The sequence below is a fragment of the Populus nigra genome, chromosome 19 (genome assembly GCF_951802175.1).
Source record: "Populus nigra chromosome 19, ddPopNigr1.1, whole genome shotgun sequence".
Taxonomy (NCBI): Eukaryota; Viridiplantae; Streptophyta; class Magnoliopsida; order Malpighiales; family Salicaceae; genus Populus; species Populus nigra.
The window spans coordinates 4,352,878-4,374,395 of NC_084870.1; the positions used below are offsets into that span (position 1 = coordinate 4,352,878).

Sequence of the window (21,518 nt, forward strand, 5' to 3'; positions counted from 1 at the left end):
CCACCACCCCCACCACCCCCGTATCTCTGTTTAACAAGATTGAAGTTTTTCTCAGAATTCATTTTACATGGTCGACTGTTAGAAAAGGCTAAAAACACGTCAGGGGTGTTGTTTTTAGGCATCAAAAGGAACCAAAAACCAGTCAACAATGTTTCTCTGTTTATATTTGACTAACAACAACTCTAAGCTAGTGTTACTAGTTCATGCCATACATTGACTTGATCATATGATCATTTTCTGTGAGAGTGAGAGAACCAGGTTCAAAACCCAGGATCCCCCACCCCCAAATCCTAAAGATATTTTTTAAAAGAATCTCTCAATGATGATACTCCACAACACAATAGTTAGTCTCAAATGTTTTCTTCAAGTCGCCGGAGCTTCCTCGACCAGAGAATGTTTTTCAAGGATTGCCAGAGTCTCTTCCTTAGCGCTGAAAATACAAGAAAAAAGTAGCATAGTTACTACAGCATCACAAAAAAAATAAAGGAAGATGAAAGTAAAAGGACCATCTGCATCCACATTACAAGGCTTCATGATCGAAGGGGACAAACAAAGTTTGACAGGAGAATTTCTTTTTCAGATAATTCTAGTTTGGCGTCTGCAGTCACTGCCAACATGCACACCCAAAAAGGTATGAAAGAAATTTTCTATGAGCAACATTTCAACATGGATTCAATTAAATCTTCATAAATCCAAATCTAGCTCAGACAATGGTCTATGATCAACTCGGTTGTCATATAAAAATCCACAAATCAAAACTGATAAATGCAAATTGCTGGTTTCATGTTTCTTTACAGCAAAAAATGAGCCATCTATGGGACTGAAATATATGCCAATATTGAAATTGTAAGTCCAGGGCAAATGTCTTAAGGGTTCATCTGATTTTATAAATCATCTCAATTCAAAGGCTTAGTGTACCTTCACAGCATTGCAACTATCAACTACGCACATAATGGCAATTTTCTTTGAAATTTTGACCTGAACAGCTTATAACAATCTATGATTTCTCTTCAATTTTTTATTCATTTACACAATGAAAGCTAATTGAAATTTACCTTCCAGGTCTAAGAATCTTGTACTTTCCTGGCCTGGTGAGGTCCACAATTGTTGATCCTGCACGATTGGATGGAAGAACACCACCGTCATAAACATATGCACAACGGTTCCAGAGGTTCTCAAAATCCTTGATGCAAAGGCTACTGGGCTGCCCACTAAGGTTTGCACTTGTAAGGGCAACTGCTTTTCCCAAACCACGAGCAACTACCCTGATGAAGTTACAATCTGGTACACGGACTCCCACACTATCCAATCCTGGGTTCAAGGATTTCTCAAGTGCGCTCGACTCCCCTGGAAAATACCCAGTCATATACTTTTAAAGCATGAAGACTTGAGACACTAAAAGTTAACATACCAAGAAATTATAACATAGATACAAGGAAGATCATCAGTTTGCATGATTATTTAGTTAGTTATGAAACAAAACCTAATCCTAAAATACAACAATTTTTTTTCCTGTTCCACATGTAAGAAGACATGACTACAGACCTCGCCTCAATATAACAGTCACAGGCCCTGGAAGTAGAGAATCAAGTAAGCCATGAGGCAGATATTCAGTGACCGCAAAGTGTTGTATTTGTGACACATCCCCAACACAGATTGCAAGAGGACTTGTATGCTTACGTCCTTTCATTTCATAAATTCTATTGACTGCTTCCAAAGAACTGCCATAAGAGAAAACAGCAAATTATCAAATATGAAATGGTGATTGCAGGGGAAAAAAATTAAGACTTGCCCAAATATTGTGAAACGTGCAAAGTGAAGGAGACCATGAAAAATATACATAGATATCCTTACATGTAAGCATCATCACTCCCTTTAAAACTGGGAAAGAAGTGTACTCAAAAGTAACAGAAAGAAAAACTGCAATAGATGCCTTGCTTAACAGTGATCTAGAATATGATACCAAGCTCCATCAGAGTTCAATAAGAGGCGTCTATTGACAGGAAAATCTAGGTTCAGTCATTGCTGACAGCTCGACCATTTTATCTTATTAAACAATCAAACATGACACTGGGCACAACCATGAGAGCAATAAAGGGAAGGCAAGCTTAGACAGGTCCGATTTAAAAAATCTGCAGAAGCAATTAGCTACAAACCCATCAACTATTTCTTAGCAAATCCTCCTTCCTTCTCAAAATCTTGTTTACTTTCTAGATTATGTGTTTGTTTTTTTTAGAATAGCATGCCCAGATTCCCTTCTTTCATGCTGTCATATTTTTTGAAGTTCAATTCTTCGGGTCCCGTGCACAATGAAACAGGAAAAAGAAAATAACACTTAATTTTTCTTGGACATTTCAGTATCAAGAAATCATAATTTAGAGGAATTAAACACAAATAGTAAAACGAAATGAATCAAAATTGTCATACCAAGCATCACAAGCAAATCCATACAGTGTATCTGTGGGTACTGCAATCACCTTCCCAGCTTTGAGAGCTTCAATTGCTTCTTGCGCATAAACTTCCGTGGCAGGCCGAACCACCTCCAACTTATTTTGAACATCAACATGACAATTCTCCATGCTCGAACTCATTTTCTTTGAAAACCCCAGCCCCAGCCCCAGCCCTAAATGCCTTTTATGTGTTAAAAATGGCACAAACCCCAACTTTGGGACACCTGGATATAAAGAGAAAATCAGTAGAAAAGGGAGTTTCTTAAGTGAAATTGATAGATAAATGGCTCAGATAGATGAGCGATGCTTCTGAACGTGGCGTGGCGTAAACAAAAAGCAATAGTTCAACCTTTACTTATGCTTCATTTTCTTAGCAACTAATAAAACAGTTATATAATAACTTACAGATCCTTTATAGACAAAAGAAAAGAAGAAGCATCCATGTGTGTGTGTGTGTGTGTGTGTGTGTGTCGAGAAAAGGAAGGAGGGGGACTGACGATTGTGATTATAGAGCACCTCGGAGGAGGGGAAGACCAGCTGTGGCAATCTGACTGCAATTCTTTCAGGAATGTTCATGCCAATCCACTTTTTCAAATAAAGTCTGCAAGTTCCCTTCTCTTAACACTCACTAGCTTTCCTAAAGCCAATACACATAGTTGTCTACTCTAGACCTCAAAAGCAACGAGAGGACAGCAAGATTTCAATTTAGCACAAAAAATATTTGGGATTACTAGAATATCACAACCCAAAATCATTAAAATGGTAAGATAATAGTAATAAAAGAAACATATTTTACAAGAGGAAAAAAAATGTGAAGGGGGAAAAAAATGTCCACGGCCACAGGTGGGCAACGAGGGACATATAGATTGTTTGTTTATGCCTATGCAGCTTTTTAAACCGTGATTGAAATGAAGATTATAAAAAAGAAAAAAAAATTGTTTTTTTATTCTAATTAAAGTTTTAACTACAACATCACCACCTTAAAATTACCAGTATTCAATAAAATCCATGTGAGTGATGCTAAAGAAACATGGAGCACAGACACTGTTCATGAATCCAAAATATAAACTCCATCCCTCCCCCTCAAGTTATTCATTCAAGAAAATCTAGAAATTAAAATAAAAAAGGCTAAACTGGGATTCTTACAAAACACCATTAGCCAACAACCCTCCTACCCAAGTTATTCATTCAAGCAAACAGTCATGCAAGCCAATATTTTCACATACATGAAATGATAATAATAAATTTTACCTGCCTTTAGACCACCGACTGGAACGATAAGGGCTTGAGATGCAAGATCAACTCGATCCCTCCCTCCAACTTCCCAAGACTAAACCCTATTACTCAAAAGTCAAAAGTCAAAACCCCTTCAAGACTCTGTCTTTCTCTCCCGAAGTATACGGCGCAGGTTGGGTCGGGTTTTCTTTTCCCACCAGTTTAGAAAGCCCAGGAAACAATATGAGCCCATTGTTCCTAAAGATCGACTAGCATTGCTGGTCTGTGGATCCTTTTAAAATGCAAGACAAGGAAGATCTGGTTTCAGTGAGTTTCCATGGGAGAGGAGATGAGGTGCTTTAGTTTTTCAAAGAGGAGGAAGGCAAGGCAACTGTATCCTTTCTTGATCCTGATGACAAACCCGCTTCTGGGTTTGGTGTGTCTGGAGATCATAGCCCCAGATCCTCTGAACTTTATGGTATTGTAGCCTCCATTACAGCCGTTGCTGCTACTTTCATTTTCTTGGATTCAACATTTTCGGCCTCATTTTTAATTGCAACCAGTGGCCCTATGGCATTGCTTTAGCTGCTCCTCTTTTGCATTGAGAAAATCAGAAGATGAGTAAGCCTAGTTGTAAGTTGGATTCTGCTTTTTACTGGGGGGATTGGTTGTGCCAACCTATGCCATGGAGTACTTACTTGACAGTAGTGTTAGCTCTGCTATTTTACGTTGGTCTCAACTCCATGTCCTCTCCTCCCTCAACTTCCTTAGAATACAATTTTTGGTAAGCCAAAAATGTTATATGGTGTTGTACTCTGTATGTTCTTTCTCCAGATGAATTCAGTAGGGAACCTTCAACTTGCATTCCTTCGAGGGAGGGATATGAGCTGCCCATTGAACCCATATTTGATATTGGCATCAATAAAATCAATGACTTCATTATTATTATTATATTTACTGATGGAGAATGACAGATACACCTATAGAAATGGCTCTTCTGCCAAATTTGCAGCTTGGAAGGAATTTGTTATGAAGCTTAAAAGTTGCTGCTAACATGTGCATCTTCATGTCTTTGGATTTGAACATAAAATTATAATTTCTTACTCCTGTCTTGAAATGACCTTGACTAGCAAGAACAAGGACACTCGATGTTGAAACTCAAAGGCAATGGACTTCCTTCCACTCGTGCAGATATTTGAACTTCAATCTTGACGGCTTTCAAAACCTCACAAATTAAAGTCTCTTCAAAGCTGGTTCTGGTCGCGGATAACATAAGTGAGCCGTTGAACATAATCATATCGAAGAGTCGCGTTCACTTGCGTCCGAGGATAGGAATGTTGAATATTTGATATACACACCTCTACCTCCCCCGGGTTCCTTCTGGGCAATTTCTAGGTAACGTATTAGGCGAGTTAACTGAATTAATCTGATTTTTTTATTTTATAAAAAAGTAAAATGACGTTATTTTAAAATAAAATAATGGGTTTGAGTTGTCAAACCATTTTTTAGATGATGTCAAATCACTCCCTCTTTTATTTATTGAAACATTAAATCTTAATATCTTGGATTAAGAAAGTATTTGGTATTGTAATAATAATTATTTTTAAAAATATTTTTTTGTTTTGAAATATTTTAAATAATATTTTTATTTTTAAAATTTATTTTGACATTAAAATATCAAAATATACAAAAACACTTCTAAAAATTACAAAAACACCCAAATCACATGGGTGTGCATCGTCTTAAATTCTAAATCTTAAACTAAATATTGTTTATGTATTCTTAAGTATATAGATAAATTATGTATATGATAATTCATGCTTGAGTATTGTATTTAAATTTTAAATTTTACAATATGAATAATTTGTTAATTATTAAAGTGATTAGATCCTTAAAACAAATGAGTTTCAAGTTATATATCTTCTTAATCACCAATAAATTTAAATACTTATAAATATAAAAATAGTTGTTTATTTATGGGTAAATAAAAATTCATTGTTATAAAACATTTTAGAATATTAGTTATTTTCAAGAACATGTTTTCAGAGCTTCGTTGCAGCTATGCCTTATTTCATGGAGAGAGGACTCCATCATCTTGAATTTTAATTTGAAAAAATTAAATGGATTGTTAAAAACAAGAAATTAAGGTGGTTCAGCTTGGTGGCCTACTCCATCAACATAAAAGCTACAAAACGATATTATATCTCAATTGTATTTTCTGATAATTATAAAAATCCATATTTATCTATGTAGAAAACTCATTATAAATGAAAATTTTCATGTTGTTCAAACTATAACTAGTAACATATCAATAAATTTAAAAAACCAATCATGTTGATAAATTAAATAAAAACAATTACTTTCTTACCAATCACTTTCCTGAACAATCAAATTTAATATAATTATAATAGTGAAGGATGTAACTCAACTAATCAAATTCTGGATTTGCTCCTTAATAGTAACTAGTTCGAGTCTCATAAATCTCGGGATCACTGAAGGCTTGCATGGTTGTTAACTTCAGGGTCCGTGAGTTTAGTCGAGGTATACACAAGATGATCCGAACATTTACTTTCATCTAAAAAAATTTAATATAATTATGATGAGTTGTCTTTTTAAGTCCTTAATTTGTAACTTTATTGGGGCACGTTACTGTATTTATTTAATGGTCAATGTATTATTAATAAGAGAGTATTAAAATAAACCTTTTGAGCTATAAAAATAATGGACTAAAAATAGATTTTGAGTTTGATTATAAAGTTTTTGTCCATGACTTTAAAGTGATTTAATTATCTCTTCATATCAAATTTATTTTATTTTATATTACTGAATTGCATAAACAGAAATTCTCTGCAATTAAGTAAACTAATTAAGATGATCAGTACCCTATTATTAAGTGTACGAAAACACTTAATCCTTGCCAAAATAATAATTACATTAATTTGATTTTTTTAAATAACTGTTTTCATTAATTTTCGTATTAATATATAGTTGTTCAAGATATAGAATTAGACATAGTTGATGTTTTTTTTTTAACGTAAAGACATGGAACGATGATATGAAATATTAATTAATTAATGATCTAGGGTATAACTTATACGTGCCTCTAATTGCAGCTCAAGCATCGTAAAATTTCTTTATTTATAATGGGTGATTCATGTGAACAGGGAAATATATCGATTAGGTTTATTATAAATTAAATTATTTAATTCTTTGAATTCCTCTAACAAATCCGAAGATTAAGTATTTTTTATTTATAAAAGTATTAAAATAATATTTTTTTTATTTTTTAAAGATTAATTTTAAAATATCAAAAAATATTAATTTTTAAAAAATTAAAAATATTTTTAAATATAAAAATAAACAGAGTTTAAATGAAAAATTAACATAACAAAACTATTAATGGATAAATGAGAAAGAGGGTGACGGATATTCGTACACTTACGTGATTGTTTTTATGTTTTAGACATGAATTCTAAGATCTTTGGTTAAAAAAAAAATCAATTATATAGAATATTTTAACATTTCATCCACGAGTAGAAAATTTGTTTTCTTTCTCAAGTAATATTTTATCGACTACATATTAATTCATGCTCGATTGATTGATTTGAGGTTATCTAAAAACAGTATTTGACATGTACCGACACAAGGAGATATTGACTTTTCTTACGAGAACCTGCACTTTCTAGTCCAGCCTCCGTAAAACTGGACTGATTTTTCGGCTGATTTTTGTTTAATTGTTGTTTATTTTTATGTTTTAAAAATATTTAAAAAAAATTAAAATTTTTTATTTAAAATTAATTTTTTTTAATATTTTTAGATCATTTTGATATGTTATATTTAAAATAATTTTTAAAAAATAAAAAAATATTATTCTGATATATTTTTAAATGAAAATATTTTAAAAAACAACCATAATAACATTTTCAAACAGGCTTTAAGAATGCAGCAAGCTCTAAAAGCCATTATTATAGTCTTCGGCTAATCCTGAATAAATAGTAATTATTATTTTTTTAAATATTTTTTAATTAGAAAAGTATTAAAAAATATATATTTTTTTATTTTTTAAAATTTATTTTTAATATCAGCATATCAAAAGAATTCAAAACACTAAAAAAAAACTAATTTAAAACAAAAAAAATTAAATTTTAATTAAAAAAACATGTTGAAACACACTCTAGCACGATGTCTTCGAATCCTCACATGTCAAACCACCCCATTCATACCTTCATAGCGTGCAGTAAAAATCTTTTTGGTGTTGTGATAACATTTATTTTTTAAATTGTTTTTTATTTAAAAATTTGAAAGAAAAAAAATTAATTTATTTTTAATGTAAATATATAAAAACAATCTAAAATCATCAAAATAACTTAATTTGAAGCTGGAAACAAATTTAAATTTAAATTTTTTTAAAAATACTTTTGGAATGTAAAATAATCTCTAAGTTTTGTGCATAGCCTGCACTGCAATACCACTGTGACGCCCTCACAACCCGCCCCTCTCGAGCCAACAGTGCATTTTTGGTTTAACCCCTGGTCAATTGTGCCTCGAATTTCCTCGGGTCAAAAGCACCCCGTTTTGATCCCTGGCCTAGGGTGTGCGGCAAGTCTGGAATCATGAATTTTTTATCCATGAAGAAACATAAAGGCAATCACATGGAAATTTCGTACGGGGAATAAATAAAATTAAAAGACTAACCCATGACTCTGGTTGATTTACTTACCATCAAAGGAAAATTCAAAAACTGTGCCAGGAAGCGTTAATATCATGTTTGTTAAAATTTTAATATTAATTTTGAAAAGTATTGTTTATTTATTTTAAATTAATATATTTTATGTTTTGGATTATTTTGATTGGTAAATATAAAAATATTTTTTTAAAAAAATATTTTTTTAATAAATTTTTAATTAAAAAATATTTTAAAATAAAAAATAATCAGCGATACCAAACACCGCTGTAAGTTTCTCGCATAATTATACCAGTTGCGGCACGCCACGTTTGGAAAAGTGACCCAACAATACATCTACATATCGGGAACTTTAATAGGCCCGTCAACTTCGCTTTTGAGACGTGGCAGTATTCAATTGGATGGCCACATAGTGGGATCTGGTTGCTTCCGAACCTAATAAAACACAAATAGTAACTATTCTTTTAGTCCTTCTATTCTTGATTAGGTTATAACTTAGTTCTTCGTACGTTCAGACATACGATTTTTCGCTGAATAATTTCTTTTCGAGAAAATTAAAATATTGTTTTATTTATAAATATATTAAAATAATATAAAAATATCAAAAAATTTTAATTTTTTATAAAAAAAAATTTAAAATACCAAAACAAGCAACTTTTAAGAATTTAAAATCAGGAATATGACTGAACTTTTACTTCATTCTAATTCTATTGAGTTTGGAAATGGTGAAGTAATATTTTTTTTATTAAATTAAATTTAGAGTGGGTTTAGTGATTCCCTTAAAAACTAAGAGGCTATTTAAAAATAAAATAATACTTAATTTTTATATAAAACCAGAGCAAAAATTAAAATTAAAATTAAAACATCATATTTAAATGTATGGTTTCTGCATTAAAAAAATAATGAAGAAACTAGTTTTTCATAAGAATATATTTTAGAAGTTCTCCACTATTTTTCTTAATAAGTTTTTTGCTATCTTTCAAATAAAATAAAAATGATGTGAATAATAAAATCTCTTCTATATATAAGTACTTTTTTTAGCAAGGTAAAATTTTATTTTTTTATATTTTTTTATAATTTCCAATATCATAAATTTAATTATCATTGTCAATCTAATATAAAGACTTTTCTTGAGTTAATAATATAAAATATTTATTATAATTTTTAAATACTAAGATGGTTATTATAAATTTTAATTTTAATTTTTTATGAAAACAATTTTCATCTTGAAGTATTTATTTTATTTATTTATTAGTAGAAAAATTTATCTTTGTTCTCAACAAATAAACATATTTTTTATTTTTTTAGTAGAAATAAAAAGGAAAAAAGATTTTTTCTATTAATGAACATACCCAACATTTTTTTTTACCTTGCAATATAATAGTTAATATGCTATGGAAAAATAAATACAAAATACATGTAAACATTAAATTTCATCATGACTGTAATACATAGTTGAATATGAAAATTGAAAGGAAAACTTGACAATAGATTTATTTTAAAAAATCAAAACTTCAAAAAATGTACTTGATGAGAAATCAAACACGGCACGTTTGGTTCAGCTTACTTACAAAACGAGGAAATGGAAATAAGACAATGGTCAACAGGGATTAAATTATAGTGTTTCAAATGAAAATGACTAAGATATAATTAACTTTAAAATATAGGGATTAAAAATAAATTTAATAATACACAAAAGATAGTCAGATAGGTTATTAAAAGAGAAGAAAAGGAGTGGGGGGGAGAGAGAGAGAGAGGTCTAAGCAATTGAATCGCTCTCTTCTTTACATGCTCACAGTCGCAGATCTAAATATTCAGTAGTAATTCTGATTTTGTAACCCTAAATAAATACCACGAATACAACTAGAGATTCAGAGACATATCAGTACTGGTAGCGGCCGCCGAGTCTCTCTTCCCGGTAAGTGTCCGACCACCTTTCTCAATTCTAGTTTAAGATCATCATTGAAATGATTTTCATCTTCTGTTTTTTAAAATTATTTGATTTTGGATCCGTTATTTTCTTTTTTTTTTGTTTTAGCTTTGGCGAAGTTAGCTAAAAAGAAATGGAAATGTTTGTATCCGTCAGTTTTAATTTCACTTACCTATTTCTTATACTACTTTGATTTTCTGTTCTTGTTCTCTCAATTTTCCTAGTGATTGATTGTCAATTTCAGGTCGAAGGGCGGGACGGATTGAATTTCACTAAGATTTAGTTTGTAATTGATCTTTCTCGATGGGTAAAGGAGGGGAGGACTATGGGGAAAGGGATCAAAATGGTATCGAGTCGCAAAACCAGGGTGATATTTTCCCTGCATGGGCTAAGGAGGTTAAGGAATGTGAGGAGAAGTATGGAGTCAACCGTGAATTTGGGTTATCGAGTGCGGATGTTGAGGAGAGGCTAAAGATCTATGGTTACAATGAATTAGAGAAACATGAGGGTGTTTCGATTTTTAAACTGATATTGGATCAGTTCAATGACACGCTAGTTAGGATTTTGTTAGCTGCTGCTATTGTATCCTTTGTCTTGGCTTGGTATGATGGTGAGGAAGGAGGGGAGATGGAGATTACTGCCTTCGTGGAGCCGTTGGTGATTTTCTTGATCTTGATTGTCAATGGCATTGTTGGGATTTGGCAGGAAAGTAATGCAGAGAAAGCATTGGAGGCTTTAAAGGAAATCCAATCAGAGCATGCCACTGTTATAAGAGACCGAAAGAAGTTCTCCAGCTTGCCTGCAAAGGAGCTAGTTCCAGGGGATATTGTGGAGCTGCGAGTGGGTGATAAGGTGCCTGCAGATATGCGGGTTTTGAATTTGATTAGCTCCACACTTAGGGTTGAGCAAGGGTCTTTGACAGGAGAGAGCGAGGCAGTGAGTAAAACTGCTAAGCCTGTTGCAGAAAGTACGGATATTCAAGGGAAAAAATGTATGGTTTTTGCAGGAACAACAGTAGTGAATGGTAACTGTATATGCTTAGTTACAGAGACAGGAATGAATACTGAGATTGGGAAGGTGCATTCCCAGATTCATGAAGCCGCGCAGAATGAGGAAGATACCCCATTGAAGAAGAAATTGAACGAGTTCGGAGAAGTTCTAACAATGTTAATTGGAATTATTTGTGTGTTGGTTTGGCTTATTAATGTGAAGTACTTCCTCACTTGGGAATATGTTGATGGCTGGCCAAAGAATTTTAAATTCTCATTTGAGAAGTGCACGTATTACTTTGAGATTGCTGTTGCGTTGGCGGTGGCTGCTATACCAGAAGGGTTGCCAGCAGTAATCACTACATGTTTGGCACTTGGAACTCGAAAGATGGCTCAAAAGAATGCACTTGTTAGAAAGTTGCCTAGTGTTGAGACTCTTGGTTGCACAACAGTCATTTGTTCTGATAAAACTGGTACTCTAACTACCAATCAGATGGCTGTATCTAAGCTTGTTGCTATGGGTTCTAGGGCTGGCACTCTCCGATCCTTCAATGTGGAAGGGACAACCTATAGTCCTTTTGATGGAAAAATAGAAGATTGGCCCGTGGGTCGAATGGATTCTAACCTTCAGATGATTGCTAAGATTGCTGCTGTTTGCAATGATGCTGGTGTAGAGCAATCTGGGAATCATTATGTTGCTGGTGGAATGCCTACAGAGGCTGCATTAAAGGTAAAATGACCATCAAAAACTGGATTTTTTTTGTCAATTATTATAGCATTGTGAACATAGTTTACATAAGGTAGTGCCAACAAGGCACGAACAGCACCAATTTGTGATTGAGTTTTGATGCTGTCCCTGTAGTCTCTCTCTCTCTCTCTCTAATTGTGTGTGCGTTCATGCTTTTGTATGCATTATTTGTCAAGTGTATTTTCTTGCTACTGTATATGTGGATTATTAGTATGATTTGAGGCTGAGGCTTGTTTGTCTGGGAAAGATATGGGGTTGCCTTGTGATTATATGGCACAAGGACTCAGATAGTATGCAAGGTTTATGGGATACAGATTTCTTACTGGCTTTTTTTTGCTCTTTCCCATGCTAGGTTATGGTTGAAAAAATGGGATTTCCTGGAGGGCTTAACAAGGAATCATCTTCAGTTCATGAGGATGTTCTAGGTATAATACAGTATCTTGTTCTATTTCTCTTCTCTATTTTTTTAGTAGCTCTAACATTTATTTTTTGGTCTATTTTGGTCCTATATTCTTGTGCCATGTAAGCTTGCTGCCGATTATGGAATACGATGGAGCAGCGGATTGCAACCCTTGAGTTTGATCGTGATAGAAAATCCATGGGGGTTATTGTGAATTCTAGCTCTGGCAAAAAATCACTGCTAGTGAAGGTTCATTCTTCCCTCTTGCTGTCTTGTAGGTTCAGCTTTTTTGCAGTTAAATTGTCTGTTCTTTTACAGCTAATATCAACTGTGGCTGGTATTGTGTATCATGCACTGGAAAAAAAGAAGATGATCACCAGTCATGCCTAGCCCATGAATATGCATAAAAAGTTGGTATTGAGTCTGAATATCATAGAGATTATTTAAAGCAGATTCATGATTTGTTTCTCCTTCTAAAAGACAGGCTAAAATGCAAGTCACCCTGCATACACCCTACGTAGGACACTAATGTATATGGTTCATCAAACAGTCACATCAAGTTGTATCATCCATTAGCATGAACCTAATTTCTAATCCTTATCTTAATAGAGTGCAGGAAAATTTATTTTGTTACAAAAATCAACATGTGGTCTGGTCTTTTACCTTTTGTTTTGGTCAGATTATACAAAATAGTCACAGGGATTTTGGTGTGTTTGCACCTTGTTTCTCCTATTTTCAAAATGACACGTATCTTGTGACACTAAGCATCCAGTGAAACTGTTAGTCAAAGGGTGAACAACCACATTATCATATAGATAAAGTTTACCCTACAAAACCGTATTACTCTCTCACAGACATATGGCAGTCATCATTCTCAACTACACCTGTTTGGCTCACCAACTGATTTCCATGCAGCATTCTCTCTTTTCCAAAGAATTTCCTTAAGCCTTGAAATTTAGGTCATGAAGTTTGTTCCATAACAATTTGTTTTAGACAATCATGTCATTGATGGACTTGATTCAAACAGGCACCTAGAATACCTTATGTTATGGTTTAATAAGTAGATTGGAAAAAAAATGGTAATATATATATCCAAAAGGTGGTGAGACTTCTAACATGCTCCCCCCCTCCCCAGTCTCCTTCTTCTCCTGCAGGCCATACTCATCGATAACGTCTTCAACCTGTTTTTCTATTTTTACTTCCATCTATGCTTCTCAATTTTATTTTTAAGTTCACTTTAATTTATTGTTCTTTTCTTTATGGGATTCTTTTCTCTCGGTAGTGATTGACGCTTTTCAATGGAGGTTGAAACCCTTCAATCAATCTTGCAGATCTAAAATTTTAATTTATTTTGCTTTTTAGTTGACCATGTTATAATCCATGAATGAACCTAGGTTAAATGGACCTTAAAAATAATTACAATACAAATGTACTTGTGAGAGTGAAAATAAGTAATTAGAAATTGGGTTTTTTATTACTTGGGTAAGATGTTCTGCAAAATTTGCCAATTGGATGCTTTGAAAGACGAGGAACAAACATGATCAACGGGTACTTGTGGAACTTTTTGTCCTTTAATTGAAAATTGCTCATTAGAAGTGTGTTGTTGGACATCTACTGTAAGAACCAAAAGTAAACTATATTTTCTTTTAATCTTTTTTCATTGTTCTTTTTTCTCAGTGTAACATTCTAAGTGAATAAATAATTGAATTTATCTAGCTATCTGCGTAGTTTTATTTGTTGTTTTCTTTCCCACTGGAAAATCATTACCCACAACATTTGGTCTGGGGTGAATATCTTGGGTTCGTAAAATTTTCTAGAAGGCTATGTCCTGCTGCTTTTGGACTTTCTGGTTGAGGTTTGACTTGGATGACTGCAAGTTTTTTTAAGCTTCTGTGTCTTCTTTTTTCATTTCAGTTTGTCATGTATAGGTCTTGAGGTTAATGCTCTGCTCAAATGTTGCAGGGTGCGGTAGAAAACTTATTGGATAGAAGCACATCTATTCAGTTGCTTGATGGCTCTGTTGTAGCATTGGATCAGTGTTCGAAGGATCTTATCTTACAAAACCTTCGTGAAATGTCAACAAGTGCATTACGTTGTCTAGGTTTTGCATACAAAGAGGACCTTTCAGAGTTTAGAACCTACAGTGGCGATGAAGATCACCCAGCTCATCAGCTTTTACTTGATCTGCATAATTACTCTTCAATTGAGAGCAATCTCACTTTTGTTGGCTTAGCTGGGCTCAGGGTGAGTTTCTCCAGCAATCTTCTGTTTTCTGGTCTGTTTTCTTGCTTTCTCAACCATAATTAAAATTCATTATTTGATCCCAAATTGTGAAAGGATCCTCCTCGGAAAGAAGTTCGTCAAGCCATTGAGGACTGCAAAGCAGCTGGAATCCGTGTCATGGTCATTACAGGAGACAACAAGAATACAGCTGAAGCAATTTGTCATGAAATAGGTGTCTTTGGACCTTATGATGATATCAGTTCTAAAAGCTTGACTGGCAGAGAGTTTATGGGCCTTCGTGATAAAAAAACTCATTTAAGACAAAGTGGAGGGTTGTTGTTCTCCAGGGCTGAACCAAGGCATAAGCAAGAAATCGTGAGGTTGCTTAAGGAGGATGGTGAAGTTGTTGCTATGACTGGAGATGGAGTAAATGATGCACCTGCCTTAAAGTTGGCTGATATTGGCATAGCAATGGGCATTGCTGGGACAGAGGTCAGTTTATGGTAATTTGGTGGATATAAATTATGTGGACTTTATGCAGTTAATGGACATCTCTGTGGATCTAATTGTATGCGAAAGTGTATTGGCCAGTTTCTTATGCTTTAAATAGATCTCATGGTTTGTTCTCTTTGTTGTTTGCTTTGCAAGTGTATAATTATATATCATGTAGCTAGGGCATTTTAGTCAACTTAACTAGTCCATGCCGCTCTGAACTGCATTTTGTTTACTTACATTTTCTGCACCATTTTTTTATTAAAAATTTTCATACCAAATACTCATTTTCAGGTTGCCAAGGAAGCCTCTGACATGGTGTTAGCAGATGATAATTTTAGCACTATTGTTGTTGCTGTTGGTGAAGGCAGGTCCATTTACAACAACATGAAGGCTTTTATCAGGTTCGATATATTCTGTTTAGTCAATTTTACATCCAGTGTGGTCTATAAGATAATTTCATATATTGGTGGACTGGAGCACAATTGACACAGGACAGTTCAAGGGCTGTTCTGGTACTGCTTTTATGGGCCGAGAATGGTTTTTTGAGGGGTTTTAGGTTAAGTTTTGATGGTTAAATATCGGGTTTTGTTTGCTGGAAATTATCGATAGACGTAACCGGATTTCTAGGAGACTTTGAAGGATGAAAACCTAATCCCTTGTACCTGGGGTGCATATGCGTCTCACCCAAGTGAGATTTTATCAAACTATCGCAAAGCATATATCTGGAAAATTTTAAACATAAACTCATTCCTTATTGAAAGATTCCAGACCTTTTGTGTAGAGTTCCTAATACTCCAAATTCATATATAAGAAGCACTACTATTTCTATGTAAACCCACTAAATTAAGGACTAGTAAGACACTGAAACATAAAATTAAGAAGGGTATCCCATCAATTTGATCTGACAAAATAACAAGTGATTGTTGATATTCGCTCAGGAACGTACACTTCAAAATTTATAGAGAGGGTTTCATGAATTCTGTTTGTCTTCACCCGGTTAGTCCTAACAAATAGTTAGCTTCTGGCAAACAAACCAGTAGTATGTCTGTGATCAGTAGAAATAATTGATCCTGGTGGATCTAACATTGGTTGTTATGCATGTGATGGAGCTTTGACTCCTCACACTTGAAATGAGATTCATTAGCATGCTAGAATTTCAAGTGTTAAGGGATGAAGTGTTAAGGCCTAAGGGTGCAAAAAAAAAAATAATGGTTGAAGGGTGAAGTGTTAAGGATGTTTGGTAGGTATGTTAAAAATGATGTGTTATAGTGGGGATAAATTTCCAATCAAAGTTTAAATTAATAATATGATTAATAATAATAATAAATAATGTGTGTTAATGGGACCCAATGGACATAAAGGACATGCCAGAGAAAAAGAGACATCAATCATGATTTTGAAAAAATAAATTGGCACACCCCCCCAACCCCTTAGTGGGTTAACACTTGCCCCTTCTTGGGGTTAGATGTTAACTAATACCTCAACAACACCCCCCCCCCCCCCCCTAAAAGTACCAAAAATATTGCATAGCTCCTTATGTTGTCTTTGGAGATGTGTGGGATAAATGGGAATGCAGTAATCTTGACCCTGACGAGTCAAGTGCAACTGTAGAAAAATTGTCCCTGTGCTTCTTAGGTTCTGTGCACTCTTGCTGCTGACTAGTTTTGTCAATTCCTGAATAGGACACCTTTTTATACAAAAACTGCTTACTGTCGTTTTCATCAAGTACTGAACCATCTTTCTTGCTCTTGGTTCATCTTGAGAATTTTGGGTTTTAACTGTAGTGATGCTTGAGCTCTCAGATTGATATGCACCAGATGGGATCTTTGTTAAGCAGTGTTTTTGTTTCTTCGGCTGGCAATCCACCTAATAGGATACAGCTTTTTTGTGTATATGCTGTTAGAGTAATCGACAAAATGATAATTTGTAGAGAACTTTTATATTGTATTCTTTTGTGCATTTAGAAACTAAAAACCATGTTGCATAATATCTTTTGTTGCATGAAGAATTTGTGTTTTAACTGTACTAATGCTTGAGTTATCGAATTGATATGCCCTGACAACATGGGAACTTGGTTCAACCAGTGCCCATGTTGCCTGTATTGGTGATCCGCCAAATAGGATACAGATTTTATGTGCATGTGCTGGGAGTCATGTGCGCAGATTATGATGTGTGCCTGTGCTATGTGCATACATGTCAAATAAACATCTTTTTGTATGAATTGATAATCTGAGATTTGTGTATTCATTATGTCAAAAGTTTGCATCATTATTAACTTGTACCTGTCATACAACCTTAAAATCTCTTGCAATGAAAATACTAGATAAACTTGATCTTCATTAACGGTCTTCCTCCTATTTTGAGATTGCATGTTTATTCAGTTCGAAACAACTTTCTTTTTTAACTACCTCAAAGTAACCTTTTTTTTCCTTTCCCATTTTCTCCCTTGAATCATATTTATTACAGGTACATGATCTCCTCAAATATTGGTGAGGTTGCCTCTATATTTTTGACTGCTGCTTTGGGTATTCCAGAAGGAATGATCCCTGTTCAGCTTCTCTGGGTTAATCTGGTCACTGATGGACCCCCAGCAACGGCGTTAGGATTCAACCCGCCAGACGGAGATGTAATGAAAAAGCCTCCTAGAAAGAGTGACGACTCCTTAATTAGTGCTTGGATTTTATTCCGCTACCTGGTAGGGGGAAACGGTTTTTACCTCAAATCAGATAACTTGTTTTTTCTCCCCAATCAGAAAACTTTCCTTGTTAACCTTAATGTGTCCTTGATGTAGGTGATTGGATTCTATGTTGGGATTGCAACAGTTGGTGTATTTATCATATGGTACACACGTCACACATTCATGGGTATTGACCTCAGTGGAGATGGCCATAGTCTTGTCACCTACTCTCAGCTCGCTAACTGGGGTCACTGTGAATCTTGGAAGAATTTTTCTGCATCACCATTCACAGCTGGGTCTCAAGTGTTCAACTTCAATGCGAATCCATGTGAATACTTGCGATCTGGAAAAATCAAGGCTTCAACGCTCTCCCTTACCGTATTGGTTGCCATTGAGATGTTCAATTCCCTCAATGCCCTATCTGAGGACTGCAGCCTCGTGAGAATGCCTCCATGGGTCAATCCATGGCTCCTTCTAGCCATGTCTCTTTCATTTGGCCTGCACTTTCTGATCCTCTATGTACCTTTCCTAGCACAGGTATTTGGGATTGTTCCGCTCAGCCTGAATGAATGGCTCTTGGTACTGGCCGTGGCCCTCCCGGTTATTCTAATTGACGAGGTTCTCAAGTTTGTCGGGAGATTGACAAGTGGGTGGCGACATTCTGGTTCAAGAAGACCTTCAAAATCCAAGCCAGAGTGAGCACTAAATAAAGGATTGTGGTTGGACTCCTAATCCTGGTCCATTGCCTTTAACCCTCCACTTTTCAATATGACAAGGGCTGTTATGGAGTATGGACCTCGAAGACTACATTAGATTTCGATTAGACAGAATTGTATTAAGTACTCTGCTTAAAACATAGGATTTTTCTGGGATTCTACAGTGGCCCAAATTTCCCCTTTTTCGCTCTCCAAAATTGAGCTTGCAGATCTTTCATTTTCGTAGGCCGAAGAAGCAGCCAGAAGGGTGGTGTGCCTGGCTATATTAATTAGCAAGTGAAATGTTATGTTATGGAGTTCAGAACAATTAAAAAAAAAAAAGAGGAGTCAAATGTGTTCCATGGCAACATTGATAGAAACGAACGAGCATTTATTACATCACATTTTGTCAGATCACCTTCTACAAAAATTGGAGTTTCAAGCCACCAATCAAGGTGTTGATATGTCTGTTACTTATCGTTGTCTATTTTTTCTTTTTGTTTCTGTCAATGATAATTCCTGGATATGGCTTACAATTGTTAGTTTTTTAAAAACTCCAGGGAATGCTAAGCCAGGAGTAAACAACAATAATAAAAAGTAAACCTTCTAAACCTAAATAAATAAATAAAAATAATGAAACTCAATCTCTAAATAAATAAGCTTTAAAAAAAAAGTAAACATAATAATCCGGACAAACCTTCTAAACTTGGATTAATTTTTCTAAGACTCTCAATTCGTGAAATTTTAGATTGGAACTTAATCAAGAAGTTCAATTCTAAATCAATTTAATGTTGAAGAGTGAAATAAAAAAATCAATTTAAAATAATTGTCAAAGTAAAAAAATTAGCAATAAAAAAATAAGGACCAAGTTTGATAGGAAAAAAAAACTTAAGGAAGATGAAATTGTAAAAAAATATTAATTTAAAAAATTATCCCAAACAAAACAAATAGTAATCAAAAGAATGATGATCAAATTTGAAAAATAAAAAAAATTGAAGGTGGATGAAATTGAAAAAGAAATTTAATTTTATAAATTTTTCAAATAAAATAAATAGTAATAAAAATAATAGAGGCTAAATCCGAAGAAATAACAAATTGAAGGGTTGTTTTGAAATTTTAAAGGGATAAGCAAGAAATCAAGGAGAAGAGAAAAAAAAAATAAAGAAAGGCATGCATCGTTCAAATGACACAAGGGTTGCACATGCATATGTCAACTTTTTTTAAAATAATATTGGTGTATGTTAAATTACAAAATCACCCCTAAACCAACCTATAATAACAAAAAAAAACTAAGTAAAAATACAAAAATACCCTTGAACATAAGTTGTAAAAGACTCAACCTTTCAAGGCCTGTAAGTCATTGTATTATTCTTAAAAAAATAAAAATACTGAAACACTCTTGAAGATAAACTTTAAATAATGTTGAATTCAAGGGCATACTCTTCATTTTAATATGCATTATAAAATAAAATAAAAACACTAATTGCCCTCTTTAAATTTGACAATGACCAATACACCATTGGGAAATATCAAAATATCACAAATAACTAGTTATTTAGTTTTGTTTTGTAAGGGCAAAATAAGATTTTTGTTGTGGATTGCTAAATTAAACCACACGGTTTTTAGATTTTGTTAATACTAATTATATGTATTCATAAACAATTTACAAAAACAATAAAACTATACTATTGGCCCACGTTAAGCCGTGGATCGGAGCAAATTTTTTTTTTGTAAAGGCATTGATAATGTGTTTAAAAAATATGTTTTAACCATGAATTGAACGATATTTTTTATCTAACATTGAGATGGAAACACATTAGATCTACCTGGGTTAACCTGAGCTGACATGCGAAAGTGATAGGGATAATCTTGGAAAAAACAAATTGGAAAGCTCAATCTCCAATTAACTTAATAGTGAAAAATGAAAGTGGTAAAAAAGAACACTTAACTAAAAAAAACCAAATGAATTCAAGTCAACTAAGCAAACTCGCGATATAAATAATGCACGTCATCGGATTCAATAAATTTTTTATTCAAAATATTATTTCTCATTTAATTATACAACAACAAAATGCATGAGAATTGTTTTATGATTTTTTTAAAGGAAAAATATCTTGATATAGATCATTGATAACAAATAGTGAATTTTTTTTTAGTTTTGAGCTAAAAAATAAAATAAATTATCGATAATAAAAGGAAAATTGTATTTTTTTTCAAATCAGAAACAAAAAAAGCATTAAATAAAAAAACAAGTAAATAATAGCTCGGATGCTACGGATTAACTGATTAAACTCGCAATTCTGTTTATGAACTCAATTGAATTCAATGATATCTTTTATCATTTTTTTACACAAATACAAAATAGAAAAATTTTAAAAAATAAAAAAAAAAGTCCAGGGACGTTGTCTAGTAGCCCAACATGCATGGGCATAAAAAAAAACCAGCCCAATTCATGTGTCTTGACCTAGTTTTATTCTCAAGATAATTTATTGAAGTGGCATCCTCCATTCTTCTTTTTTTTTTCAAAGAAGACAATACACAACACATCATCTGCTTTTTTTGCAAAATTTAGTGATTAGAGTCGATGAAAAAATGGGCCTTAAATTGTTTTGGGCTAAAAAGTTTATTTTTTTTATTCAAAATACTTTAAAAAACACTCAAAATATCATAATAATTCTATCCATGGCATAAAAAAAATCCAAAATGAGCTAAATAATAAAAAAATATATTCTTATGGTCAGGTTCATCTCCTCGGGCAAGGAAAAAAAACACCTAGGTGAAACTTCTCTCATAAAATAGAACTCATTGACAATGGTTTCAACTATTTTGGTGGCTGTAATCATCGTCAATGATAACTTTCTCTCTCTATATAGAAATTCTATAGTCCTCTGTCTATCTCTTCTCACAACAAAAGAGTGAAAAATAAGAGAAATAAACTATGATGCTAAAACTGAATTTTTAACAACTAAAAGGAAAAATCACCTATAAATAAAAAAAGAAGGGGATCAAAAT

At 33.4% G+C, this 21,518-nt stretch overlaps 2 protein-coding genes across 6 annotated transcripts; one reads left to right on the top strand and one right to left on the bottom strand.

Annotated features, from left to right (window-relative positions):
* Window positions 1-78: 78 nt before the first annotated feature.
* On the bottom strand, window positions 79-4,537 carry LOC133679181 (uncharacterized). Of its 5 annotated transcripts, none has more exons than XM_062101699.1 (6): window positions 3,702-4,537; window positions 2,948-3,110; window positions 2,428-2,674; window positions 1,546-1,721; window positions 1,056-1,347; window positions 79-430 (listed from the first exon to the last, which is right to left on the bottom strand). In XM_062101699.1, exons 2-6 carry the CDS (start codon window positions 3,024-3,026, stop codon window positions 364-366), a joined length of 861 nt encoding a protein of 286 aa, XP_061957683.1. In that variant the 5' UTR covers window positions 3,027-3,110; window positions 3,702-4,537; the 3' UTR covers window positions 79-363. The 5 variants fall into 5 exon arrangements, with proteins under 5 accessions (XP_061957683.1, XP_061957682.1, XP_061957685.1 ...); XM_062101698.1 differs by having other exon boundaries at window positions 2,948-3,115; XM_062101701.1 differs by lacking the exon at window positions 2,948-3,110 and having other exon boundaries at window positions 3,702-4,256.
* Window positions 4,538-10,083: 5,546 nt separating this feature from the next.
* Window positions 10,084-18,918, top strand: LOC133680076 (calcium-transporting ATPase 4, endoplasmic reticulum-type-like). The gene is made up of 9 exons (XM_062102891.1): window positions 10,084-10,267; window positions 10,524-11,998; window positions 12,369-12,441; window positions 12,544-12,665; window positions 14,379-14,660; window positions 14,754-15,131; window positions 15,426-15,535; window positions 17,601-17,829; window positions 17,926-18,918. The coding sequence occupies exons 2-9, from the start codon at window positions 10,583-10,585 to the stop codon at window positions 18,508-18,510; spliced, it is 3,195 nt and encodes a 1,064-aa protein (XP_061958875.1). The 5' UTR covers window positions 10,084-10,267; window positions 10,524-10,582; the 3' UTR covers window positions 18,511-18,918.
* The last annotated feature ends 2,600 nt before the right edge of the window (window positions 18,919-21,518 follow it).